Source organism: Hemibagrus wyckioides, linkage group LG18, assembly GCF_019097595.1.
Source record: "Hemibagrus wyckioides isolate EC202008001 linkage group LG18, SWU_Hwy_1.0, whole genome shotgun sequence".
Classification (NCBI taxonomy): domain Eukaryota; kingdom Metazoa; phylum Chordata; class Actinopteri; order Siluriformes; family Bagridae; genus Hemibagrus; species Hemibagrus wyckioides.
Window position 1 is genome coordinate 270,001 of NC_080727.1, and position 27,500 is coordinate 297,500.

At 45.2% G+C, this 27,500-nt stretch overlaps 2 protein-coding genes and 1 long non-coding RNA gene across 4 annotated transcripts in view; 2 read left to right on the forward strand and 1 right to left on the reverse strand.

The window, feature by feature from the left end:
• Positions 1 to 804, reverse strand: part of LOC131369184 (uncharacterized) — a 980-nt gene extending 176 nt beyond the window's left edge. Inside the window, exons 1-2 of the long non-coding RNA XR_009207237.1 lie at positions 552 to 804; positions 85 to 165 (exon numbers count right to left, since the gene is read on the reverse strand). This is a non-coding gene — a long non-coding RNA (uncharacterized LOC131369184). The remainder of the gene's footprint in view (positions 1 to 84; positions 166 to 551) is intronic.
• Positions 1 to 6,014, forward strand: part of oatx (organic anion transporter X) — an 8,836-nt gene extending 2,822 nt beyond the window's left edge. The window contains exons 4-10 of one of the 2 annotated variants that reach the window (XM_058415661.1): positions 819 to 987; positions 1,105 to 1,228; positions 1,394 to 1,509; positions 2,184 to 2,398; positions 2,504 to 2,672; positions 5,427 to 5,633; positions 5,812 to 6,014. In XM_058415661.1, the coding sequence (XP_058271644.1) occupies positions 819 to 987; positions 1,105 to 1,228; positions 1,394 to 1,509; positions 2,184 to 2,398; positions 2,504 to 2,672; positions 5,427 to 5,633; positions 5,812 to 5,932 (1,121 nt within the window). In that variant the 3' untranslated portion in view covers positions 5,933 to 6,014. The remainder of the gene's footprint in view (positions 1 to 818; positions 988 to 1,104; positions 1,229 to 1,393; positions 1,510 to 2,183; positions 2,399 to 2,503; positions 2,673 to 5,426; positions 5,634 to 5,811) is intronic. The other variant, XM_058415662.1, reaches the window with a different exon arrangement.
• Positions 6,015 to 6,775: 761 nt separating this feature from the next.
• Positions 6,776 to 27,500, forward strand: part of LOC131369181 (arf-GAP with Rho-GAP domain, ANK repeat and PH domain-containing protein 2) — a 79,479-nt gene continuing 58,754 nt past the window's right edge. Inside the window, exons 1-3 of the mRNA XM_058415658.1 lie at positions 6,776 to 6,897; positions 27,045 to 27,190; positions 27,353 to 27,484. The gene's annotated coding sequence lies outside the window, so the exon portion shown is untranslated. The remainder of the gene's footprint in view (positions 6,898 to 27,044; positions 27,191 to 27,352; positions 27,485 to 27,500) is intronic.

Below are 27,500 nucleotides of genomic sequence, written 5' to 3' on the forward strand. Positions count from 1 at the left end.
TCAGAAGGGGTTAATAAATTCTTTATAACAGCAGCGCTAAGAGCCTCAAATTTCAGGACTAAGGAGTGATAGAGACCTTCGAACCTTCACTTCTGCCCCAGTCACGAGCTCCATCACTGTCATGTCCGGACGCCCCTGCCCCGTGTGGGCCGCGAACCCGGGCTTCTGTGGTAGTAGACAGAGACATAACGTGGTTAAACTAAAACAAAACCGAAACCTAAATTGACATGAACATAGCAAACAAAACAAAACTTGACATGGTCACCACAGGACAGCTAAACACTGACCGATAAAAACATGAACACCAGGATCCATATTTATAGGGATACACATTATGGTTAATTAGGAACAGGTGACACAACAGGATAGAGAACAATAGGCAGGGTAAAACACAATGGACACACATGAGCAGGCTTCTGAGGTTCGCCTGTCAGCGCCCTCTCCAGGCCTGGAAGGGAACTGTCCAGCTGTTCCTGACAATCACTCTCAGATCTGCAGAAAAAAATCAGACATTTCATTTATACCAAAAAGGTGAACACCAAGAAGCTCACCATGAAGTTATATCCCTCTGATCTCCTGCATGTTCATGCTGATCTGGAGTACTGCTTCCTCCTGAGATAAACACTCAGGTGTAGAACATGACAGTTCTGTAGCACAGAGACCTTTAACACACAATAAAATCGTATTTAATAACCTGAGGGAGTTCATCATCAGGTCTGAGGAGACCATGCCTGCACTGTGAGGTGTTCTACAACCTGAAAATGAAAGCATTTTAATCAGTGTCATTTCTCACAGTGTGTGTGTGTGTGTGTGTGTAGAGGTGGAATGGATCCCCACTAAGACCCGCACCCTGGTGGGATCGCTCTCCTCCTTGTTCTTCACCTTTGGTCAGATGATTCTAGCAGGAATAGCGTACGGTCTGAAGGACTGGAGAAAGCTCCACGTGGCTGTCTGCTCGCCCTTCTTCATCATCTTCCTCTACAGCTGGTGAGGACAAGCTCAGAGAGATGTTCCTTCAGTGCTAAGCTCCTTTATTGTAGATGTTCAGTGTTGAGGCTGCAGATGGAGCTTCCAGCTGGTGTTGAGTTTGTGTCTTCTGTTCAGGTGGTTCTCCGAGTCTGCGAGGTGGCTGGTGTTGAACGGTCGCTTGGCTGAAGCTCTGCAGCAGCTCCACCGTGTGGCCAGGATCAACGGCAAAGATGAAGCCATGGAGAAGATCACACTGGAGGTCTGGAGGACATTTACACAGCATGAACACAATCCTGACACACATTAATGTCTCCAGTTACAGCCCCGTGTCCACTGCAACACACCATACTGATGTACTGACCACTAGATAACGTCTACACGACTAGCTGCTGTAATATCATAATGTGTGTGTGTGTGTGTGTAGGTGCTGCAGTCCCACATGCAGAAAGAAGTACAGTCCAGTAAGACGGTGTTCACGGTGTATGACCTTCTGCGTACTCCGGTCATGAGGAGGATCTCGTTGTGTCTCATAGCTGTCTGGTAAACATCTACAGCATATTTCTCAATACCTCACCTCACTGTTCTCCTGACCTCACTGTTCTCCTGACCTCACTGTTCTCCTGACCTCACTGCACTGTTCTCCTGACCTCACTGTTCTCCTGACCTCACTGCACTGTTCTCCTGACCTCACTGCACTGTTCTCCTGACCTCACCTCACTGTTCTCCTGACCTCACTGCACTGTTCTCCTGACCTCACTGCACTGTTCTCCTGACCTCACCTCACTGTTTAACTGACCTCACTGTTCTCCTGACCTCACTGCATTGTTCTCCTGACCTCACCTCACTTTTCTCCTGACCTCACCTCACTTTTCTCCTGACCTCACCTCACTGTTCTCCTGACCTCACCTCACTGTTCTCCTCACCTCACCATTCTCCTGACCTCACTGTTCTCCTCACTTTATTGTTTTCCTGACCTCACTGTTCCCCTGACCTCACCTCACTTTTCTCCTGACCTCACCTCACTGTTCTCCTGACCTCACCTCACTGTTCTCCTCACCTCACCATTCTCCTGACCTCACTGTTCTCCTCACTTTATTGTTTTCCTGACCTCACTGTTCCCCTGACCTCACCTCACTGTTCTCCTCACCTGACCTCACTGTTCTCCTGACCTCACCTCACTGTTCTCCTGACCTCACTGTTCTCCTGTCCTCCAGGTTCTCCACCAGTTTTGCATATTATGGTCTGGCTATGGACCTGCAGAAGTTCGGTGTGAACATCTACCTGATGCAGTTAATATTCGGGGCGGTGGATTTTCCTGCAAAACTGGTGGCTCTGGTTATGTTGAGCTTTCTGGGCCGACGTTTAACGCAGGGCACATGTCTGCTCACCTCGGCCTCCATCATCTTCATCAACATCTTCATCCCTAAAGGTGAGGTTCAGGTGGAGGTTATTATCACTTTACTGTAGAAAGTGATTCACAGAAAAATCCATTTATAACAAGAACAGAGAGAACATCTAAACTTCTTCACAACAGACATGCAGATCCTCAGGACGGTGCTGGCTGTCCTGGGGAAAGGCTTCACCTCCGCCTCCTTCACCTGCGTCTACCTGTTCACTGGAGAACTTTATCCTACAGTCATCAGGTCCAGCACACACCTGCTGAGATACCAACACCACTCCGAGTGTGGAGCTCTCACAGTCCTGTATTCCTCTTACACCAGCAATTCACAACTATTACTATATCTATATCAGCTACATTACTCTTCTGTTCTCTCAGCGGAGATTTATTCTCTCTCTATCAGCTATAAACACTCATCCCCTCAGCAGTCTCTCTTTATTCTCTCTCTATCAGCTATAAACACTCGTCCCCTCAGCAGTCTCTCTTTATTCTCTCTCTATCAGCTATAAACACTCGTCCCCTCAGCAGTCTCTCTTTATTCTCTCTCTATCAGCTATAAACACTTGTCCCCTCAGCAGTCTCTCTTTATTCTCTCTCTTCAGCTATAAACACTCGTCCCCTCAGCAGTCTCTCTTTATTCTCTCTCTTCAGCTATAAACACTCGTCCCCTCAGCAGTCTCTCTTTTTTCTCTTTCTATCAGCTATAAACACTTGTCCCCTCAGCAGTCTCTCTTTATTCTCTCTCTTCAGCTATAAACACTCGTCCCCTCAGCAGTCTCTCTTTATTCTCTCTCTTCAGCTATAAACACTCGTCCACTCAGCAGTCTCTGTTTATTCTCTCTGTCTATCAGCTATAAACACTCATCCCTTCAGTAGTCTCTCTTTATTCTCTCTCTATTCAGCTATAAACACTCGTCCCCTCAGCAGTCTCTCTTTATTCTCTCTCTCTATCAGCTATAAATACTCATCCCTTCAGTAGTCTCTCTTTATTCTCTCTCTCTATCAGCTATAAATACTCATCCCTTCAGTAGTCTCTCTTTATTCTTTCTCTATTCAGCTATAAACACTCGTCCCCTCAGCAGTCTCTCTTTATTCTCTCTCTCTATCAGCTATAAATACTCATCCTTTCAGTAGTCTCTCTTTATTCTCTCTCTCTTCAGCTATAAACACTCGTCCCCTCAGCAGTCTCTCTTTTTTCTCTCTCTTCAGCTATAAACACTCGTCCCCTCAGCAGTCTCTGTTTATTCTCTCTGTCTATCAGCTATAAACACTCGTCCCCTCAGCAGTCTCTCTTTATTCTCTCTCTTCAGCTATAAACACTCGTCCCCTCAGCAGTCTCTCTTTATTCTCTCTCTCTCTTCAGCTATAAACAGTCATCCCTTCAGTAGTCTCTCTTTATTCTCTCTCTCTTCAGCTATAAACACTAGTCCCCTCAGCAGTCTCTCTTTATTCTCTCTCTCTCTCTCTTCAGCTATAAACACTCATCCTCTCAGCAGTCTCTCTTTATTCTCTCTCTCTCTCTCTCTTCAGCTATAAACACTCATCCTCTCAGCAGTCTCTCTTTATTCTCTCTCTCTCTCTCTCTATCAGCTATAAACACTCGTCCCCTCAGCAGTCTCTCTTTATTCTCTCTCTCTCTCCAGCTATGAACACTCGTCCCCTCAGCAGTCTCTCTTTATTCTCTCTCTCTCTCTCTCTCTTCAGCTATGAACACTTGTCCCCTCAGCAGTCTCTCTTTATTCTCTCTCTCTCTCCAGCTATGAACACTCGTCCCCTCAGCAGTCTCTCTTTATTCTCTCTCTCTCTCTCTCTCTCTCTTCAGCTATGAACACTTGTCCCCTCAGCAGTCTCTCTTTATTCTCTCTCTCTCTCTTCAGCTATGAACACTCGTCCCCTCAGCAGTCTCTCTTTATTCTCTCTCTCTCTCTTCAGCTATGAACACTCGTCCCCTCAGCAGTCTCTCTTTATTCTCTCTCTATCAGCTATAAACACTCGTCCCCTCAGCAGTCTCTCTTTATTCTCTCTCTCTCTCTTCAGCTATGAACACTCGTCCCCTCAGCAGTCTCTCTTTATTCTCTCTCTATCAGCTATAAACACTCGTCCCCTCAGCAGTCTCTCTTTATTCTCTCTCTCTCTCTCTATCAGCTATAAACACTCGTCCCCTCAGCAGTCTCTCTTTATTCTCTCTCTCTCTCTTCAGCTATGAACACTCGTCCCCTCAGCAGTCTCTCTTTATTCTCTCTCTATCAGCTATAAACACTCATCCCCTCAGCAGTCTCTCTTTATTCTCTCTCTCTCTCTCTCTCTCTCTCTATCAGCTATAAACACTCGTCCCCTCAGCAGTCTCTCTTTATTCTCTCTCTCTCTCTTCAGCTATGAACACTCGTCCCCTCAGCAGTCTCTCTTTATTCTCTCTCTATCAGCTATAAACACTCGTCCCCTCAGCAGTCTCTCTTTATTCTCTCTCTCTCTCTCTCTCTCTCTCTCTCTCTCTCTATCAGCTATAAACACTCGTCCCCTCAGCAGTCTCTCTTTATTCTCTCTCTCTCTCTTCAGCTATAAACACTCATCCCCTCAGCAGTCTCTCTTTATTCTCTCTCTATCAGCTATAAACACTCGTCCCCTCAGCAGTCTCTCTTTATTCTCTCTCTCTCTCTCTCTCTCTCTCTCTCTCTTCAGCTATGAACACTCGTCCCCTCAGCAGTCTCTCTTTATTCTCTCTCACTCTCTCTCTCTCTCTCTCTCTATCAGCTATAAACACTCGTCCCCTCAACAGTCTCTCTTTATTCTCTCTCTTCAGCTATAAACACTCATCCCCTCAGCAGTCTCTCTTTATTCTCTCTCTATCAGTTATAAACACTCATCCCCTCAGCAGTCAACACACTAATACACAGCACTGACCCTGGAGACTCCTTCACCACATAAAACACACACACACACACACACACACACACACACACACACACACACACACAGAGAAATGTTTCCTTACTTTAAAGCAACTTCACCATATGAATGATTATACTGAGTGTGTGTGTGTGTGTGTGTGTGTGTGCAGGCAGACTGGGATGGGTTTTGCCTCCACTATGGCTCGTATCGGCTCCATGGCAGCTCCAGTGGTTCTTTTCCTAGACGAGGTCTTTCCTGCGCTGCCCAGTGTAGTTTACGGAGCAGCGGCCATTCTCGCTGGACTCACCGCCTTTCTGCTTCCCGAGACTCTGAACGTAACGCTGCCCGACACCATTGAGGATGTGGAGGAGAAATGGTAAGTCCAGACGATCAGCAGAAGTCTGAGTGGGCAATATTATGAGAATAATAAGATTAGAATATGATTTTAATGAAATTCTAATCATCTGGTCAGTTTGGTGTGGTCACTCACCCTGAGTAAAGAACTCTCCTGTCCGATATCAGGGACAGTCAGCACTCGTTCCGTTGATTTTCAGGTCAAAGAAAACCCACAGGTTTCAGGAGCAGGTCCAGAGCGAGAGCATGACACTGGACACGCTTGGTCAGCCTGCAGAGGAGAGTGAGGACCGACAATCGAGTGGACTCGACGCTCTCTAACTTTTATTCACACTGATCCTGCGTCAGTCTTCAAACTTCCTGTAGCGTACATGAAATGAAAATAAACAGAATTGAAAAATCACGCTTTCCTGTGTAACTGTGTTCCCTGAGTCAGGGAGAGTCGAAAAACTCAAGCAAATAAATAAATAAAGCTCTTTACTTTTCTCAACATACAGAACAATGAATATTCATGAATACACACTCATCACGTGAGCTCCTACACATCCAGGTGTGATTACAGGGAAAGAGCTAGAACCTTCCTCAGCAGTGTCGTGGAGTCTGATAGAGTCGGAGGAAATGATCTTCACTCCTCGTGTTCACAACAAAAAGTGGAAGTTAGTTCTTTTCTTCTTCTTTTTTTAAAATTAACTTTTAAGAACTTTACCCTGACTTGTATCCTGAAACAGAGAGTAGAGAAGGACATGTGACACCCAGCTGGTTATTTCTGCATTAAAGGTTTTTAAAGGTCATTCCTTCTTTCATACTGGACAACTGACCTGTTCACTTTTATCATTCAGAGTAAAGTACTACATTCCACTCATGTGCATGAGATTCAAGGTCCGGTCCAATACAAGCACAAATCAGCTTTTCAGAACCGGAAGGTAGAGTTCTAACTGGATCATTAATTCGGATGTGTTGAGGTTATGGCTTATACATTTATTATGGTCTACAGGTTCCACATGGTTTTTTTTTGTACATGTAAGAAATAAAAAAAATATAACATAATGAGTTATTTACCATCTCAAATGTTTACTTTTATTAATTTGCGTTAATTAAAAATCCTAGACTGCTTTTAATTTTTGGAGGGAATCATAAGAAGCCGCGGAGACAGGAAGTGTGTGTGTGTGCGCGCGCGCGCGAGCACCGCTGCTTTAACACTCCCAGAACTTCCTGAATTTAGTGTGTCCATGATTTACGGATTTTTTTCTTCACCATGAACGTGAGCAAGAAACTTCTCATCTACTGTGAGTGTTGAATTTATTTACTTTTATAATGAAGATTTCGATTTAAATTGAACATTAAATTAACTAACGAGTTAATATAGCACCAAAAAGTTCCAAATGAAACGGTGAGTAGAGAGGTGTGTGTTTTGGAGCTGAGGTGACTGCAGTGGGGTCAGTGAACATAAAAAAATGAGATAATACTGAGAAGGGGATGAGAAAGGGATGAGAGAGAGATAGAGATAAGAAAGGGATGACAGACGGATGAACTCTGTTGTATATTTCGTTAACGTTGCTAATTTAACTACATTTCTCAGAATTCACTGTAACATTATTTTAACGGAAGCGTTCCGGTTGAAGTTTGTAGATATGAGAAACTCAGTAAAGAGAGCAGTCACGTTAACTGTGTGTGTGTGTGTGTGTGTGTGTGTGTGTGTGAGATCTTATCCTTCATATACCGTTATTCTCCCGAAGATACAATAAACTCTGAAGTAATCTCTGAAATGTAATTGACCTCGTGTGCGCTAGCAGGCCTCACACACCGAGGAAGCCGTGAGCTCGTGAGCTTTCCGGTGTTCTGTCGAGTTTTGCTGCTTTGTCGAAAAATGCTGCCGTAGCACGAACCGTTAGCAGACTCTATCGATTTGCACTACCCTATCGAAAAATGCTACCGTACGGGTTCACGTGTCCAGTTGTGTATATACTTTAAAGGTATAACTCTTACAGTGTTGTGGCATATTAAAAGGGGCTAATTGTACTGTTAGAGTGCCGGGAGCATGTTCTGATACTTCATTATAAGATTATTAATTAAAATTTCATGGGTAGCATGTCTCGATAGACCATGATCTCCTATCAAATAATGCTCCCAGTGTAAAATCACTTTATATTACACCAGCTCTAACACCATCTGTACTGTAAGAATATGGGGAGCATGTTTTGATATTTATACATCCGACTCCCTAAATTATTTTAAGAAGACACGGTAGATGAAGAAAACTTGTCTAGTTGTCTTATAAATTATTTAAAATAATCTGTTAATCAGTAGCAGAACAGTAGACCAGCTGTGGACACTAGGGATGCCACAATACTCAATATAATATTGAAGCATTCGGTACGACCTCCACGGTTCAATACGCATGCGTGAACTGCGGTTTTTTCTTTAAACCAATAATAACCATGCGTTTTAAAATAATAATAATGCGCTATATTACTCTCTGTACCTCCTGTGTGTTTATTACTCTCTGTACCTCCTGTGTGTTTATTACTGTTACGGCCCAAGGTTGTGCCGGTGTTCTTTTCTCTTTCTATCTCTTCCTGCTCTCACCGCCTCTTAGGTTCCCCACCCCCTTGGAATCCCAGTCGTCAGCGGAGACATCTATCATCATTAACCTGTGTGACGTCACCGCGTTCGCTGCCAATCCCTGAGATCCGCGTCAGTTTAAAAGAGACGCCTGTGTGGACGCTCACTTTCTCTCCTCTCTCTTGTTTTTCCTTGCTCTCTCCCTTGCCTACCTCACTTCACTTCACTCTGATCTACCGCCGGGAAAAGAGGATAGAAAGTTACTGGTAACTGATTGTGCTACACGTAGGAAAGTGATTTTGTATAGAGACACTAGAATAGGAGCAAGCGCCACTCCCTGTATGTTTTGTTTTGGGTTAGTTAGAGTAGTTTAGATAGGGCGTGGAAACGCCGAAGACCTTTTCTTCTCCCTTTTATTTTCCTAGATAGGTTAGAGTATTGTGGCGAGTTAGTTTTGTTTTGTTATATTTCTTTCTTTCATTTGGCGCCGCTGTGGATCCTCTCATTTCCCTTCCGGTTGGAGGATAAATTATTGTAGACCTATCTATTCATGTTTTTTGTTCTGATTCTGCCGTAAACAATAAAAAAACTCTTATTATCCTTGCAATACGGTGGTTCGGCTGTCAATTGCTACCAACCTCACTTAAATGTGTCACCACTTAAATGTTACTCCTGGTACCCTTAGACCTACCATCTTGAGGTCGTAACATTTAATGGGGGCTCATCCGGGATCATCAGTTTCGTGATACCTGGAATGGTGATCATTTTGTGTATGTTGGTGGCAATTGACGTTGGTGCGTAAAGTGCGCGTGTACGTGGTAGGGATCTTGTGCTTAGTTAACTCTTCTTTGTGATGGAGGCTTTCAGTTTGCAGGACTTTGTTCTAAACCCGACACTAGAACAACTGAGTATTTGTAGGAAGCAGGATTTATTAATGGTAGCTGACCATTATCAGATTGTAGTGAATAAACAAAGTCGCAAGGCAGAAATAAAGGACAGAATATTGTTGCGTTTGCATGAGAAGAATATTCTTCCTTCGTCAAGTGCTGGGGATGAGACTGCTGAAAATGTTGGCCCTGAGGACGGTGCTATAGCGAATCCCAGTCACGGGATTGAGGAGGATTTGTTGAGTGGTCAGGCTAGTGCTGACGCGGAGGGGAAGGCTGGCTTGCCCCTCTTTGATCCGCTCTCTCCGATTTCCTCTAGTTCCAGAGGGGACGCGTGACTGAAAGTCCGCTTAGCCCGTTTGCAATTTGAGGCACAGGAGAAAGCGCAAGCACGTCAGGCTGAATTAAATATGAGGTTGGAGATACGTAAACTCGAGATTGAGGCCGAAAAGGAGGTCAAACTGCGACAACTAGATCTGGAGGCATTGAGGGTTACTTCCAGTTCAGCCGCGCAGCTGAGCCCAGCTCTTGCCTCTGATGTTTCTCCGCCCATTGATCCATCCCAGAGCACGTTTGACATTAGTAAGCACATTGCCTTAGTACCTCAATTCAGAGAATCTGAAGTAGACTCCTACTTTTGTGCATTTGAACGAATAGCCACTTCCCTCCGTTGGCCCAAGGAAGTTTGGTCGTTACTTTTACAATGCAAGTTATTTGGTAAGGCTCAGGAAGTTTGTTCCACTTTGTCGGTAGAGGACAGCTTGAATTATGAGAGTGTCGAGTCTGCCATTCTCTTATCTTATGAGCTTGTTCCGGAAGCTTATAGGCAGCGATTCAGAGGACATAAGAAAAATTCTACCCAGACGTTTGTTGAATTTGCGAGGGAGAAAGGAATTTTATTCGATAAGTGGTGCACAGCTAGTAAGATGACTGACTTTAACTCGCTACGGGAGCTGATGTTACTGGAGGACTTTAAAAGTTGCTTGCCAGAGCGAGTTGTTGTTTACCTTAACGAACAGAAGGTATCCTCATTGTCGCATGCAGCTGTTCTAGCGGACGAATTTGTGTTAACGCACAAGAACGTCTTTACACCTACACGCTTAGAGAAAACCCAATCTGCACCTTATGCACAAGCAAATCGTTCCAAATCCACACCAGCTCGAGAGGAACGCGAGTGCTTTTACTGTCATAAAAAGGGTCATGTCATTGCTGATTGTTCAGTTTTAAAAAGAAAACAACACCCACAAGCGAAAAGCGTAGGTTTTTTAGAAACTCAAACTACTGTTAACACAGCTGATAAAAGAATCGATGACAGCTATCGACCTTTTATTCTGGAAGGGCTAATTTCCTTGTCTGGAAGTCCCAAGGATCAGATAAAGGTAAAGATGCTTCGAGACACTGGTGCTATGCAATCCTTTATTGTTGCAGATAAATTGCAGTTGTCGGATGACACTTTCTGCGGTTCTAGTGTAATTGTACAAGGCATTGAGATGAGTTGCATCAAGGCGCCGTTACATTGCATACATCTCCAGAGTGATCTGTGTACAGGATTTGTGAGAGTGGCTGTGCGTCCGACACTTCCTGTGAAGGGCGTTGACTTCATCCTTGGAAATGACCTGGCAGGAGGAAAGGTAATGCCTGTGTTAGAGGTTGTTGATAAACCAAATTTATACTGTCATTCGGATTTGTCTGACACTCGCTCTAATGTTTTCCCCGCGTGTGCAGTTACTCGCGCTCAGGCGCGCAAGTTTGGTGATGTAGTTGAGTTGTCTAATTCATTCTTCTCTCCGCTCCTTGCTGGTCAGAAACCTGTTAATAATGAGATGTCTTTAGAAAAGCAAGTAGTTACAGAGAGCCCTGTTAATGTGGCTGAGAGCAACATGTTACAGTTACCTGTGTCATGAGAGAAACTTATTATTGCGCAGAAAGAGGACGAATCTCTTATTCGCTCTTTCACTTCTGCTGTTTCGTCTGATGAGTTGAAAGACATGAAATGTACGTTTTTCGTTGACAATGATTTATTGATGAGGAAATGGTGTGTGAATGCTGATAAGGATTTTGAGTGGAATGTTGTCTATCAAATTGTTGTTCCGTCTCCTTATCGTAAACATGTCTTATGTCTTGCGCATGATCATCAGTTCACTGGTCACCTAGGAATTACAAAAACGTACAACAGAATTTTGAAACATTTCTTTTGGCCAGGATTAAAGAGGGATGTAGCTAGATATTGTCGCGCATGTCACACTTGTCAGTTGGTTGGGAAGCCGAACCAAGTGATTCCGCCTGCGCCCTTGACTCCCATACCAGTAATTGGAGAGCCATTTGAACACATAATTGTGGATTGTGTGGGCCCTTTGCCAAAAACGAAATCGGGAAACCAATTCCTATTAACCATCATGTGTGTCGCCACTAGATTTCCTGAAGCGATTCCCTTGAGGAAAATCACAGCATCCGTTATCATTAAAGCACTGATAAAATTCTTCTCTACTTTCAGTCTTCCTAAAATCATTCAAAGTGATCAAGGGACAAATTTTTTGTCTAAGCTTTTCAAGCAGGTATTACACTCACTCGCCATTACTCATCGCGTTTCAAGCGCATATCATCCTGAAAGTCAGGGTGCGCTTGAACGTTTTCACCAAACGTTCAAGTCCATGCTTCGTAAGTACTGCTTGGATACAGCTAAGGATTGGGATGAGGGAGTCCCTTTGGTATTATTTGCTGCGAGAGAAACCATACAAGAATCTATTAGGTTCAGCCCAGCCGAACTTGTATTCGGACATCAAGTAAGGGGTCTGTTGAAAGTTTTAAAAGAGAGAATGCTGGCTGTTGAATCAAGTCCGAAAATGAATATATTAGATTGTTAGCAAATTTCGTGATCGCTTACACTCTGCGTGTATTCTAGCTAAAAACTCTCTGGCCGGTGTACAGAAAGATATGAAGCAAAAATACGACCAGAAGGCTGTTGCACGCTCATTTTCTCCCGGTGATGAAGTGCTTGTACTTTTACCGGTATCCGGCTCGTCTCTCTCTGCTCGTTTCTGTGGTCCCTATGTAATAAAAAAGAAAATGAGTGAGACCGATTACTTGATTTACACACCTGACAGAAAACGCCAAACTCGAGTATGTCACATTAATATGTTAAAAGTGTACCATTCTGGAAAGAAAGTGAAACGCGCATTCGTGCCAACTTCAGAACCTGCTGTTGCAGTTGCAGTCGCGGAGTTGCCCTCGATCGAGACTCCAGAGGCTGATGAGGATGAGAGAGTCCTTCGTAATACTCCTCAGCAGTGCGTGAGGTTAGCCAATTCAGAGATCTTAAAAGATTTAAGCTCTTACCTCAAGCATTTGCCTGCCAACCAACGGACGGATATTGCTAAATTAATATATGAATTTGAGTGTCTATTTAGCGATGTTCCTAAACAAACAAATGTGTTAAAACATGATATTAATGTGGATGGCGCTCGGCCCATAAAACAACATGCTTACCGTCTAAATGTGGTTAAAAGATCTATTATGCGTGAGGAAGTAAACTAGAAAATGATTTAGCCAAGCCTAGTTCTAGTCCCTGGAGTTCCCCATGCCTGCTAGTGCCAAAACCGGACGGAACGTACAGGTTTTGTACTGATTACCGTAAAGTGAACGCAGTCACTGTTCCAGACAGTTATCCATTACCACGCATGGAGGATTGTGTTGATAACGTTGGTTCTGCACATTTTGTAACAAAATTAGATATGCTTAAAGGTTATTGGCAAGTCCCGCTTACTTCAAGAGCTTCTGAAATTTCCGCATTCGTAACTCCAGATTCTTTTCTTCAGTATACTGCCATGGCTTTCGGTCTCCGAAATGCACCTGCAACGTTTCAACGTCTAGTGAATATAGCATTAACAGACGTACCAAATTGCAGTGCGTATCTTGATGATCTGGTGGTTTATTCTATGACCTGGGGTGATCATGTCGCTTCGTTAAAGCGTGTGTTTCAGCGACTTTCTTTTGCATCACTCACACTGAACTTAGCAAAATGTGAGTTTGGCCAAGCGACTGTCACATACCTCGGTAAGGAGGTTGGACAGGGACAAGTCCCCCTGGTCGAGGCGAAAGTGACTGCTATTTTGCAGTTTCCAGTTCCTACTACCCGCCGAGAACTACGGAGGTTCTTGGGGATGGCCGGTTACTACCGCAGTTTTTGTAAAAATTTCTCTAACGTGGTTAACCTGTTAACAACATTGCTTAGCCCATCTATGCCGTATGTGTGGTCTGATGCATGTCAGAGTGCTTTTGATAGTGTGAAAACACTTTTATGTAACACCCCTGTTCTTGCAGCCCCTGATTGTACCTTACCCTTTAAGCTTGAGATTGATGCAAGCGCAGTTGGTTCGGGTGCCGTGCTTCTTCAGGAGGATAAATGTGGTATTGATCATCCCATTAGTTATTTTTCCCGCAAATTTAACAAACATCAACTCAATTACTCTACAATCGAAAAGGAAACCCTTGCTTTGTTGTTGGCTTTGCAACATTTTGAGGTTTATGTTGGTTCTAGCAATCTACCTGTTGTGGTATATACCGATCACGACCCTCTTGTGTTTTTATCTCGGATGTATAATCATAACCAACGTCTGATGAGATGGTCTCTTTTAGTCCAGAATTATAACCTGGAGATCCGACATAAGAAAGGTACTGAAAATGTTTTGGCTGACGCTCTTTCTAGGGTGTGACTTTTCTGCTCGATTTACCAAACGGGTTTGCTCTTAAGGGTGGGGGTGTTACGGCCCAAGGTTGTGCCGGTGTTCTTTTCTCTTTCTATCTCTTCCTGCTCTCACCGCCTCTTAGGTTCCCCACCCCCTTGGAATCCCAGTCGTCAGCGGAGACATCTATCATCATTAACCTGTGTGACGTCACCCTGTCTGTGTGAGATCCGCGTCAGTTTAAAAGAGACGCCTGTGTGGACGCTCACTTTCTCTCCTCTCTCTTGTTTTTCCTTGCTCTCTCCCTTGCCTACCTCACTTCACTTCACTCTGATCTACCGCCGGGAAAAGAGGATAGAAAGTTACTGGTAACTGATTGTGCTACACGTAGGAAAGTGATTTTGTATAGAGACACTAGAATAGGAGCAAGCGCCACTCCCTGTATGTTTTGTTTTGGGTTAGTTAGAGTAGTTTAGATAGGGCGTGGAAACGCCGAAGACCTTTTCTTCTCCCTTTTATTTTCCCAGATAGGTTAGAGTATTGTGGCGAGTTAGTTTTGTTTTGTTATATTTCTTTCTTTCATTTGGCGCCGCTGTGGATCCTCTCATTTCCCTTCCGGTTGGAGGATAAATTATTGTAGACCTATCTATTCATGTTTTTTGTTCTGATTCTGCCGTAAACAATAAAAAAACTCTTATTATCCTTGCAATACGGTGGTTCGGCTGTCAATTGCTACCAACCTCACTTAAATGTGTCACCACTTAAATGTTACTCCTGGTACCCTTAGACCTACCATCTTGAGGTCGTAACAATTACTCTCTATACCTCCTGTGTGTTTATTACTCTCTATACCTCCTGTGTGTTTATTACTCTCTGTACCTCCTCCTTGCCTGTACTGTATGTCTACGTGCTGAGACAGACACGCCTCCCCGCGAGTAAATATCCAATCAGTGAGCGCTAAAGTTAGGGGCGGTGACCATGCTTGTGATGCTGGTGTCAGATTTCACTCTAACCCTGGAGAGAGGTGAAGTGAGACAGGAACACGAGGAAGCAGCTCTGGGATTCAGATCTGTGGTGTGGGGACATTTGTTGTTGACCATGATGCTGATGAAACAAAAACGCTAAACAAAACATGACTGTGTTTAAGCAGTGTTCCACACGAGTTAGATACGGACATGGAAATACTTCAACATGACCACACATCTACAGCTCCATCACCCAGAGATATCACTGTGTGGAAGCGGGAGCCTTTTCTCCCGAATTCTACGAAAAAAACGAAAAAAAAACAAAAAAATTGAAAACGCTTTGGATAAAGCACAAAGTCTTGCTAATAACAGATAGCTGGACCTCGGGGGTAACAGAGAGTTATCTCACCCTGACTGGTCATTACAGAGAGTTATCTCACAGTGACTGGTCATTACAGAGAGTTATCTCACCCTGACTGGTCATTACAGAGAGTTATCTCACCCTGACTGGTCATTACAGAGAGTTCTCTCACCCTGACTGGTCATTACAGAGAGTTCTCTCACCCTGACTGGTCATTACAGAGAGTTCTCTCACCCTGACTGGTCATTACAGAGAGTTCTCTCACCCTGACTGGTCATTACAGAGAGTTCTCTCACCCTGACTGGTCATTACAGAGAGTTCTCTCACCGTGACTGGTCATTACAGAGAGTTCTCTCCCCGTGACTGGTCATTACAGAGAGTTCTCTCCCCGTGACTGGTCATTACAGAGAGTTCTCTCCCCGTGACTGGTCATTACAGAGAGTTCTCTCCCCGTGACTGGTCATTACAGAGAGTTCTCTCCCCGTGACTGGTCATTACAGAGAGTTCTCTCCCCGTGACTGGTCATTACAGAGAGTTCTCTCCCCGTGACTGGTCATTACAGAGAGTTCTCTCCCCGTGACTGGTCATTACAGAGAGTTCTCTCCCCGTGACTGGTCATTACAGAGAGTTCTCTCCCCGTGACTGGTCATTACAGAGAGTTCTCTCACAGTGACTGGTCATTACAGAGCGGATTGGGAATAAAGAGCGCCGTCCAAACCCGTAATAAAGTCATACAAGCGCTAATTTTTATATCTCACTATTTTCAGTACACTATGAATGTGTACAATTGGTTTTTTGCATTTAAGTAAAATAAAGAGAACTGCAACTAAAAACAGTTTTTTTCTTCTTAACATACTTACTGTTCCTGTCACCTAAACAAAGAATAATGGAAAAGAACCTTTAATTTGCCAAGCCATCCGAACCGAACCCAAAACCGTGGGTAAAAACCGCGGTACATATTGAACCGTGGGTTAACTGTATTGTTGCATCCCTAGTGGACACTAAAGAAAACAACTATTTGAAGATTGTGTCTGAACCTGCCACACCAGAACATTTATTATTTGTAACATTTTTTGCACAAATATGGTGCACAACTTTCTTTCTCATACTGGGCGCATTCAACATGTACCCACCTACTGGAAGGAATCACACTGCACCTACAAAAAAGGAAACAAAATCAATAAAAAGGCATTACACACAAAAGACTCCAGAATAAGGTAGATTATATGGTAATATGCTCACACGTTTAGGAGTAAATTGTTCATACAGAACATGTTTGTTATACTTTACCATTTCAATCATGCTCTTGTTGGCATCATATTCGAGTGAGGAGCACACCATGCAGTAATCATCTGCATTCCATAAAAACAATGGTGTTCATAAGGTTTTAACAGTAGCAACTTCACTTATTCTGTATGAGTAGATGAATCACATTACACTACAAATATTTTAGTTATGAGTGAGAAAGCAAATACATTTAACAAAGTATTCATACACACATATTCACATATTCATACATGCATACCTAGCTACAATATACACAGATATTCCAAATACAAGAAACGTCTGACGTCTGTGATTGCCAACACGGGTTTTGCCACCAAGTATTAAGTCATGTTTTACAAAGGGGTCAAATACTTGGGTGATTCTCACGAAACCACTGAAACACCACGGCACTAATGATTTTGAATATAAAATGTGTAATTTAGTAATATAAAAAAGCATCAGAATAAAGACAGTACTGTTCTCTACCTTGCACAATGTGGAATTTCAGCATGAGAATGAATTATTTTTCTATTTTCAAGAAGCTTTTATTGTCACATCAACCACAGGTATAATGACAGGTAGAGGTAGTGCAATAAGTAATGAACAATATAAATTATGTGTGTGTGTGTTTGTGTCCACACAGTCAAGAGAGAGTGTGTGTATCTGTGTGTGAGAGAGACAGAGAGATAATATACAGTTCAGTCCTGAGTGAGAGTGTGTGTGTGTGTGTGTGTGTGTGTGAGAGTGTAGAACAGTTCAGTCCTGAGTGAGAGTGTGTGTGAGAGTGTAGAACAGTTCAGTCCTGAGTGAGAGTGTGTGTGAGAGTGTAGAACAGTTCAGTCCTGAGTGAGAGTGTGTGTGAGAGTGTAGAACAGTTCAGTCCTGAGTTCATTACCGCAACGCGTCCGGCTGTGTCTGAATGTGTGTTTGTTTTAATTGATTTAATTGTTTTAAATGTTTTAATTTAAACAAATCAACATAAAAAAATTAGAAAAAAAGGAAATTCTACTAAATTATTCTAGAAGACAGAAAAATTATTTACTGAATATTCATGTATAATAATAATGAAAAAAATTAGGAAAATGATGTCCCTGCCTGATGTTCTCATCCTGAGGACTGTTTAAACACACATACAGAATGGAAATAAAGTGTGATTATGAATGATGGAGCACATGGGACAGTTACTTCAAGATGGTGACCAGGTAAGATCATCTCTTCATATCTCTCCAGTTAAATGTTAAATATTCTATTGTCAGAATCTTAACACCACTTTTTGATCATCATTACCCAAACAGGAAGATTTCTACATTTCAAACATTTTTAGAGTTACAATTTTTTTTATGAAAATGTACCTTATTGTGGTCTAGTTATATGCATTGAGAAAAAATTGTAAAGCCATAATGGCTTCTCTATTGTTAGCAAAACATCCTGAGGCACGTCCTCCTCCGCAACACCATTCTCATACACCACAACCATTTAAGGCCAGTTGCAGTAAAGAGAACTTATATAATGGGAATGAGAATTTAAGCATATTGTTTATACCTTTTAAATATCTCTTATGAATTTAATATTAATTTAAAATTTCCTAAATGTTGATATTTTGCTTTATGATTTGTTTCATTGTAGACAGTCAGCAAGTGTGAAAAAAAGCTTTAGCAAAGGCCAGGGTGACAAAGTTCAGGGAAAAACTTATACAGAAACCCAGAACTGCTGGAGGAGTACAGAAGGAGGGAGAGAGAGGTTAGGTTTGGAGATGTTACAGCAGGGGTAATTAGCAAAAAACACCCTACAGTGTTAGGAAATGTACATGAGAGTATACACACACACACACACACACACACACAGAGTAAGCATCAAGTCTATATGGTGATGTATATATAAAATGTTTTTTCCCCCATGTTATGAGACTAATTTAATGTAATGCTTTCTTTCCGCTTCCAGGAATCAGAAACAAAAACAAACTGGTAAAATAAAGAAACCTGAAGAGCTGACTAAGAAGGAACATGAAAAGAAAAAAAGACAGTGGTCAGTTATTTTTTAGTGCCATGGTAAAATGGTTCATGTTTTTTAGGTAAACGTTGAAATGTTTCCTGTTTATTCCTGTTTTAATGTTTTTCTTATTTTTTTTTTATTTTTGGCTTTTGTATTTTTGAAGCACTGGACAATAAAACTGTTTTGAACTTGAATGCATGATTGTGTAAATATTATCTGTTTCCTTCTGCATTATCTCAGACTAGTACACAAGTCTCAGTATAAATCTCAGACTAGTACAAGTCTCAGTATAAATCTCGTACTAGTCTGAGATTTATACTGAGACTTGTACTAGTCTGAGATTTATACTGAGACTTGTACTAGTCTAAGTCTCAGGATAAATCTCAGACTAGTACACAAGTCTCAGGATAAATCTCAGACTAGTACACAAGTCTCAGGATAAATCTCAGACTAGTATAGTTATCATTACCGAAATAATTAACCTCATTACCAAAACCTATATATCAATTCCAAAACAGATGTTTATTAGATGTTAATTTAATTAATAGAACTATAGAAACACTTCTTCCCACCTTTTCTCCATGGCTATGCAGAGAGACAGGGGATAACTTTACAACACACAAGTGATGTGTAGTGTTATAACACGGTACATATCTCGTTATAACAAGTAAGGGATTTACAAAGAAAACAGCTTAAATAATTGACATTATGATTTTTAATTTTAAAGCTAAAAGGTCTTAAAAGGTACAGCGACATACATGCACTTATGTTATAACGAGATACATTTGTTTAAAGATAACACGCTGCAAGCCAATGTCAGCTAATTCATTATGCTGAAAAGCCAGTGTGTACATGCAAATATTTACAGGTATACAGGTCAAAACATGCATTAAAAAGTTTATAAAGACATTGCACACCATTAACCAGTCCTTCGCAAAGATTCTCCACACTAAGGTTGCATAGATTTATGGGCGTGGAAACACAGTCTAAGATTTTGTTGTTGCACATGCGCGAAACCGGAAAGTAACATTTATCGATAGGTAGCGCAACTCGACAGAACACCGGTCAGTCAGAGGTCCTGCAGCTCCGTCTTCGTGCATCAGTCTGATTAAAGCCGTTATATTTATTGTCGAGTTTTTATTATCAGTCTGTTTGACTAATCACTTAAACTAATCACTTTGATGTAAACCTCACCAACACTAGACTTAGTCATGGTGTATAAAACCTCTCCTGGACTTTAGATTCAAGATTCAAGATTCAAGAAGCTTTTATTGTCACATCAACCACATATATCTGGCGCAGTACATAGTGAAATGAAACAACGTTTCTCCAGGACCTGGTGCTACATAAACATACAACAACAAGTTCAGTACAAAACAACAAACAACACCACAGAGCTAGGACAGAAGTTTGTCTCAGCCACGTAAAGTGCACAGTGTGCAGCTAGGTGCAAACAGAGCATAGACAAGACAGTGCAAAAAAGACAATAAATACAATAAAGACAACACAAAAGAACACAGGACACTTAGCGCTGAAAGGAAATAAAAGAACGTGTACTGGAATGTAAGTGAAATAAAATAGATAAAGTGAAATGATGTAAAAAAAAAAAAAAAAAGTATTGTGCAAAAATATTGTGCAAAAATACACAGCAGCAGTTGAGGTAGTGCAAATAGAATAAACATAAATATAACTATAGCAGCGGATGACAGGTAGAGGTAGTGCAGTAAGTAATGAACAATATAAATTGTGTGTGTGTGTGTTTGTGTCCACACAGTCAAGAGAGAGTGTGTGTATCTGTGTGTGAGAGAGACAGAGAGATAATATACAGTTCAGTCCTGAGTGAGAGTGTGTGTATGTGTGTGAGAGTGTAGAACAGTTCAGTCCCAGGTGTTGAGGAGCCTAATGGCTTGAGGAAAGAAACTGTTACACAGTCTGGTTGTGAGGCCCGAATGCTCCGGGACCTCTTTCCAGATGGCAGGAGGGTGAAGAGTGTGTGTGAGGGGTGTGTAAGAGTGTGTGTGAGGGGTGTGTGTGGTGTGTAAGTGTGTGTGTGAGGGGTGTGTGGGGTGTGTAAGAGTGTGTGTGAGGGGTGTGTAAGAGTGTGTGTGAGGGGTGTGTGGGGTGTGTAAGAGTGTGTGTGAGGGGTGTGTAAGAGTGTGTGTGAGGGGTGTGTGAGGGGTGTGTAAGAGTGTGTGTGAGGGGTGTGTGAGGGGTGTGTAAGAGTGTGTGTGAGGGGTGTGTGGGGTGTGTAAGAGTGTGTGTGAGGGGTGTGTGTGAGGGGTGTGTAAGAGTGTGTGTGTGGGGTGTGTAAGAGTGTGTGTGTGGGGTGTGTGGGGTGTGTGGGGTGTGTAAGAGTGTGTGTGTGGGGTGTGTGGGGTGTGTAAGAGTGTGTGTGTGGGGTGTGTGGGGTGTGTAACAGTGTGTGTGTGGGGTGTGTGTGGGGTGTGTAACAGTGTGTGTGTGGGGTGTGTGTGGGGTGTGTAAGAGTGTGTGGGGTGTGTAAGAGTGTGTGTGAGGGGTGTGTGGGGTGTGTAAGAGTGGGTGTGAGGGGTGTGTGGGGTGTGTAAGAGTGTGTGTGAGGGGTGTGTGGGGTGTGTAAGAGTGTGTGTGTGGGGTGTGTAAGAGTGTGTGTGAGGGGTGTGTAAGAGTGTGTGTGAGGGGTGTGTGGGGTGTGTAAGAGTGTGTGTGAGGGGTGTGTGGGGTGTGTAAGAGTGTGTGTGTGGGGTGTGTAACAGTGTGTGTGAGGGGTGTGTGGGGTGTGTAAGAGTGTGTGTGAGGGTGTGTGTGGGTGTGTAAGAGTGTGAGGGGTGTGTGGGGTGTGTAAGAGTGTGTGTGAGGGGTGTGGGGTGTGTAAGAGTGTGTGTGTGGGTGTGTGGGGTGTGTAAGAGTGTGTGTGAGGGGTGTGTGGGGTGTGTAAGAGTGTGTGTGAGGGGGGTGTGGGGTATGTAAGAGTGTGTGTGAGGGGTGTGTGGGGTGTGTAAGAGTGTGTGTGGGGTGTGTAAGAGTGTGTGTGAGGGGTGTGTGGGGTGTGTAAGAGTGTGTGTGAGGGGTGTGTGGGGTGTGTAACAGTGTGTGTGAGGGGTGTGTGGGGTGTGTAAGAGTGTGTGTGGGGTGTGTAAGAGTGTGTGTGAGGGGTGTGTGGGGTGTGTAAGAGTGTGTGTGAGGGGTGTGTGGGGTGTGTAAGAGTGTGTGTGTGGGGTGTGTAACAGTGTGTGTGAGGGGTGTGTGGGGTGTGTAAGAGTGTGTGTGGGGTGTGTAACAGTGTGTGTGAGGGGTGTGTGGGGTGTGTAAGAGTGTGTGTGAGGGGTGTGTGGGGTGTGTAAGAGTGTGTGTGTGGGGTGTGTAACAGTGTGTGTGAGGGGTGTGTGGGGTGTGTAAGAGTGTGTGTGAGGGGTGTGTGGGGTGTGTAAGAGTGTGTGTGAGGGGTGTGTGGGGTGTGTAAGAGTGTGTGTGAGGGGTGTGTGGGGTGTGTAAGAGTGTGTGTGAGGGGTGTGTGGGGTGTGTAAGAGTGTTTGTGTGGGGTGTGTAAGAGTGTGCGTGAGGGGTGTGTAAGAGTGTGTGTGAGGGGTGTGTGGGGTGTAAGAGTGTGTGTGTGGGGTGTGTAAGAGTGTGTGTGAGGGGTGTGTGGGGTGTGTAAGAGTGTGTGTGAGGGGTGTGTGGGGTGTGTAAGAGTGTGTGTGAGGTATGTGGGGTGTGTGTGAGGGGTGTGTGGGGTGTGTAAGAGTGTGTGTGAGGGGTGTGTGGGGTGTGTAAGAGTGTGTGTGAGGGGTGTGTGGGGTGTGTAAGAGTGTGTGTGAGGGGTGTGTGGGGTGTGTAAGAGTGTGTGTGAGTGTGTGTGTGTGTGTATACCTGTGAGTGTGTGTGGGGTGTGTAAGAGTGTGTGTGAGGGGTGTGTGGGGTGTGTAAGAGTGTGTGTGGGCTGTGTAAGAGTGTGTGCGTGGGGTGTGTAAGAGTGTGTGTGAGGGGTGTGTGGGGTGTGTAAGAGTGTGTGTGGGGTGTGTAAGAGTTTGTGTAAGAGTGTGTGTGGGGTGTGTAAGAGTGTGTGTGAGGGGGTGTGGGGTGTATAAGAGTGTGTGTGTGGGATGTGTAAGAGTGTGTGTGAGGGGTGTGTAAGAGTGTGTGTGAGGGGTGTGTGGGGTGTGTAAGAGTGTGTGTGAGGGGTGTGTGGGGTGTGTAAGAGTGTGTGTGTGGGGTGTGTGGGGTGTGTAACAGTGTGTGTGAGGGGTGTGTGGGGTGTGTAAGAGTGTGTGTGGGGTGTGTAAGAGTGTGTGTGAGGGGTGTGTGGGGTGTGTAAGAGTGTGTGTGTGAGGTGTGTAAGAGTGTGTGAGGGGTGTGTAAGAGTGTGTGTGAGGGGTATGTGGGGTGTGTAAGAGTGTGTGTGGGGTGTGTAAGAGTGTGTGTGAGGGGTGTGTGGGGTGTGTAAGAGTGTGTGTGAGGGGTGTGTGGGGTGTGTAAGAGTGTGTGTGTGGGGTGTGTGAGGTGTGTAAGAGTGTGTGTGAGTGAGGGTGTGTGGGGTGTGTAAGAGTGTGTGGAGGGGTGTGGGGGGTGTGTAAGGGTGTGTGTGGGTGTGTGGGGTGTGTAGAGGGGGTGGGGTGTGTGGGGTGTGTGGGGTGTGTAACAGTGGGTGTGAGGGGTGTGTGGGGTGTGTAAGAGTGTGTGTGAGGGGTGTGTGGGGTGTGTAAGAGTGTGTGTGAGGGGTGTGTGGGGTGTGTAGAGAGTGTGTGAGGTGTGTGAGGTGTGTAAGAGTGTGTGTGAGGGGTGTGTAAGAGTGTGTGTGAGGGTGTATGTGGGGTGTGTAGAGTGTGTGTGGGGTGTGTAAGAGTGTGTGTGAGAGGGTGTGTGGGGTGTGTAAGAGTGTGTGGTGAGGGGTGTGTGGGGTGTGTAAGAGTGTGTGTGTGGGGTGTGTAAGAGTGTGTGAGAGGGGGTGTGTAAGAGTGTGTGTGAGGGGTATGTGGGGTGTGTAAGAGTGTGTGTGAGGTGTGTGGGGTGTGTAAGAGTGTGGGTGTGGGGTGTGTGGGGTGTGTAAGAGTGTGTGAGAGGGGTGTGTAAGAGTGTGTGTGAGGGGTGTGTGTGGTGTGTAAGAGTGTGTGTGAGGGGTGTGTGTGGTGTGTAAGAGTGTGTGTGGGGGGTGTGAGGGGTGTGTAAGAGTGTGTGTGGGGTGTGTAAGAGTGTGTGTAAGAGTGTGTGTGAGGGGTGTGAGGGGTGTGTAAGAGTGTGTGTGTGAGGGGTGTGTAAGAGTGTGTGTGAGGGGTGTGTAAGAGTGTGTGTGAGGGGTGTGTGTGGTGTGTAAGAGTGTGTGTGAGGGGTGTGTGGGGTGTGTAAGAGTGTATGTGAGGGGTGTGTGGGGTGTGTAAGAGTGTGTGTGAGGGGTGTGTAAGAGTGTGTGTGAGGGGTGTGTGGGGTGTGCAAGTGTGTGTGTGAGGGGTGTGTGGGGTGTGTAAGAGTGTGTGTGAGGGGTGTGTGGGGTGTGTAAGAGTGTGTGTGAGGGGTGTGTGGGGTGTGTAAGAGTGTGTGTGAGGGGTGTGTGGGGTGTGTAAGAGTGTGTGTGTGGGGTGTGTAAGAGTGTGTGAGAGGGGTGTGTAAGAGTGTGTGTGAGGGGTGTGTGTGGTGTGTAAGAGTGTGTGTGAGGGGTGTGTGGGGTGTGTAAGAGTGTGTGTGAGGGGTGTGTAAGAGTGTGTGTGAGGGGTGTGTGGGGTGTGTAAGAGTGTGTGTGAGGGGTGTGTGGGGTGTGTAAGAGTGTGTGAGAGGGGTGTGTAAGAGTGTGTGTGAGGGGTGTGTGTGGTGTGTAAGAGTGTGTGTGAGGGGTGTGTGGGGTGTGTAAGAGTGTGTGTGAGGGGTGTGTGGGGTGTGTAAGAGTGTGTGTGTGGGGTGTGTGGGGTGTGTAAGAGTGTGTGTGAGGGGTGTGTGGGGTGTGTAAGAGTGTGTGTGTGGGGTGTGTAAGAGTGTGTGAGAGGGGTGTGTAAGAGTGTGTGTGAGGGGTGTGTGTGGTGTGTAAGAGTGTGTGTGAGGGGTGGGTGGGGGGTGTAAGAGGGTGTGTGAGGGTGTGTAAGAGTGTGTGTGAGGGGTGTGTAAGAGTGTGTGTGAAGGGTGTGTGGGGTGTGTAAGTGTGTGTGTGAGGGGTGTGTGGGGTGTGTTAGAGTTTGTGTGAGGGGGTGTGTGGGGGTGTGTAAGAGTGTGTGTGAGGGGTGTGTGGGGTGTGTAAGAGTGTGTGTGAGGGGTGTGTGGGGTGTGTAAGAGTGTGTGTGAGGGGTGTGCGGGGTGTGTAAGAGTGTGTGTGTGGGGTGTGTAAGAGTGTGTGAGAGGGGTGTGTAAGAGTGTGTGTGAGGGGTGTGTGTGGTGTGTAAGAGTGTGTGTGAGGGGTGTGTGGGGTGTGTAAGAGTGTGTGTGAGGGGTGTGTAAGAGTGTGTGTGAGGGGTGTGTGGGGTGTGTAAGCGTGTGTGTGAGGGGTGTGTGTGGTGTGTAAGAGTGTGTGTGAGGGGTGTGTGGGGTGTGTAAGAGTGTGTGTGAGGGGTGTGTAAGAGTGTGTGTGAGGGGTGTGTGGGGTGTGTAAGAGTGTGTGTGAGGGGTGTGTGTGGTGTGTAAGAGTGTGTGTGAGGGGTGTGTAAGAGTGTGTGTGTGGGGTGTGTGAGGTGTGTGTGAGGGGTGTGTGGTGTGTAAGAGTGTGTGTGAGGGGTGTGTGGGGTGTGTAAGAGTGTGTGTGAGGGGTGTGTGTAAGGGTGTGTAAGAGTGTGTGTGAGGGGTGTGTAAGAGTGTGTGTGAGGGGTGTGTGGGGTGTGTGAGGTGTGTGTGAGGGGTGTGTGGTGTGTAAGAGTGTGTGTGAGGGGTGTGTGGGGTGTGTGTGGTGTGTGTGAGGGGTGTGTGGGGTGTGTAAGAGTGTGTGTGAGGGGTGTGTGTGGTGTGTAAGAGTGTGTGTGTGTGGTGTGTAAGAGTGTGTGTGAGGGGTGTGTGTGGTGTGTAAGAGTGTGTGTGAGGGGTGTGTGTGGTGTGTAAGAGTGTGTGGGAGGGGTGGGGGGGGTGTGTGAGGGGTGTGTGAGGGGTGTGTGGGGTGTGTGAGGGGTGTGTGGGGGGTGTGTGAGGGGTGTGTGAGGGGTGTGTGAGGGGTGTGTGAGGGGTGTGTGGGGTGTGTGGGGTGTGTGAGGGGTGTGTGAGGGGTGTGTGAGGGGTGTGTGAGGGGTGTGTGTCTGTCCTCACTATCCCCTGAAGGGTCTTGTGATCTGAGACGGTCCAGTTCCCAAACCAGGCAGTGATGCAGCTGCTCAGGACGCTCTCCATGGTCCCTCTGTAGAACACAGTCAGGATGGGGGAGGGAGATGGGCTTTCCTCAGCCTCCTCAGGAAGTAGAGGCGCTGCTGGGCTTTCCTGGTGATGGAGCTGGTGTTGAGTGACCAGGTGAAGTTCTCCGCCAGATGGACACCAAGGAATTTGATGCTCTTGATGATCTCCACAGAGGAGCCATCGATGGACAGTGGAGAATGGTCACTCTGTGCTCTCCTGAAGTCAACAACCATCTCTTTGGTCTTGTCGACGTTCAGGGAGAGGTTGTTGACTCTGCACCAGGCTGTTAGATGTTGCACCTCCTCTCTGTATGCTGACTCGTCGTTCTTACTGATGAGACCCACCACGGTCGTGTCATCGGAGAACTTGATGATGTGGTTGGAGCTGTTCATTGCTGCACAGTCGTGAGTCAGCAGAGTGACCAGCAGTGGACTGAGCACACAGCCCTGAGGTGCTCCAGTGCTCAGTGTGGTGGTGCTGGAGATACTGTTCTGATCCGGACTGACTGAGGTCTCCCAGTCAGGAAATCCAGGATCCAGTTGCAGAGAGAGGGGTTCAGGCCCAGGAGACTCAGCTTCTCAATCAGCTGCTGAGGGATGATTGTGTTGAATGCTGAACTAAAATCTATGAACAGCATTCGAACGTAGGAGTCCTTACAGTCCAGGTGTGTGAGGGCCAGATGGAGGGTTGTGGTGATGGCGTCTTCCGTGGAGCAGTTAGGACGATACGCAAACTGCAAGGGGTCCAGCGAGGGTGGTAGCTGTGACTTGATGTGCCTCATTAACGTGTCCTGTGAGCAGGACTGCACGAGCACCTCACCGGGGCTAGGGTTACTGCACCCTCCTCCTCTGCCACCACCACACCCTCTCCAAAGTCAAGACAGTGTGAAGAGCTGTGTCCATATGAGTGCACACACACTAAAAGCAAGGCAAGGTCTTTTTTGACCTGACCAGTTTCATCCGGGCAGTTTCGTCCAGTTCTACCCCATCACCAGCTTTATTAAAGTAACTGGACAGCTCGGCTATTGTTTGGAGTAACTCATGTCTCCTCTGCGGTTTGTCTTTTCCTCTCATGTGTTTTCTCTCTCCAAGACTTCCTCATGCGTGATCATTTTCAAATTAGACTAGAACCAAGACTGAAGAGTGATTGGTGGACATCCTAATAAGGTGCAGTGGTCACCTGATAGCCCCATGTGCAGGTGCTTCAAAAGTTAAATGTAGAATAAATGCTATATTATTGTGGTGTGGTGGGGCGTGGTGTGGTGGGCATATTTCAACATCTGGATAATGTTCATGAAAATAAATATCTATAAAAACATTCATAAAAAAAATCTGTGTGTGTTTGTGGAGTGTGTGTGTGTGTGTGCATGTAAATGTTTGTGTGTGTGTGTGTGTACACTACTCGTCTTGTTTGGTTTTGATCTTCTTCTTATCCTCTCTGTAGTGCTCATGCTGTCAGGGTGCAGGGTTCCAGCTGCAGGTTCCACTCCAGATCTTCTCTCCTGCTGTTTTGAGGAGTTCACTAACGGCTCAGTGATGTACAGACTGAACCAGACCGTGGAGTCGGCCAACCTGAGCTGGAACAGAAACGTGAGCAGGGCACTGACCATCACAATGACCTGTACACACAATATAGTATTAACTCACACACAACTGAGTGTGAAGAACCTCTCTCTCTCTGTCCCTCTCTCTGTTCCTCTCTCTCTCTGTCTCTGTGTGTGTGTGTGTGTGTGTGTGTATGTATGTATGCAGGAGACACCCATAACTGATGAGGTAACTAAAGAAGTGGACCCGAACATTGTTGTGGCTCTCGGTCCGAACTGGATCACACTGTATCGGAATTACTCGGGCATTGTTCTCAGTATTCAGCATGTGCACATGAACGTGTGTTTATTATTAT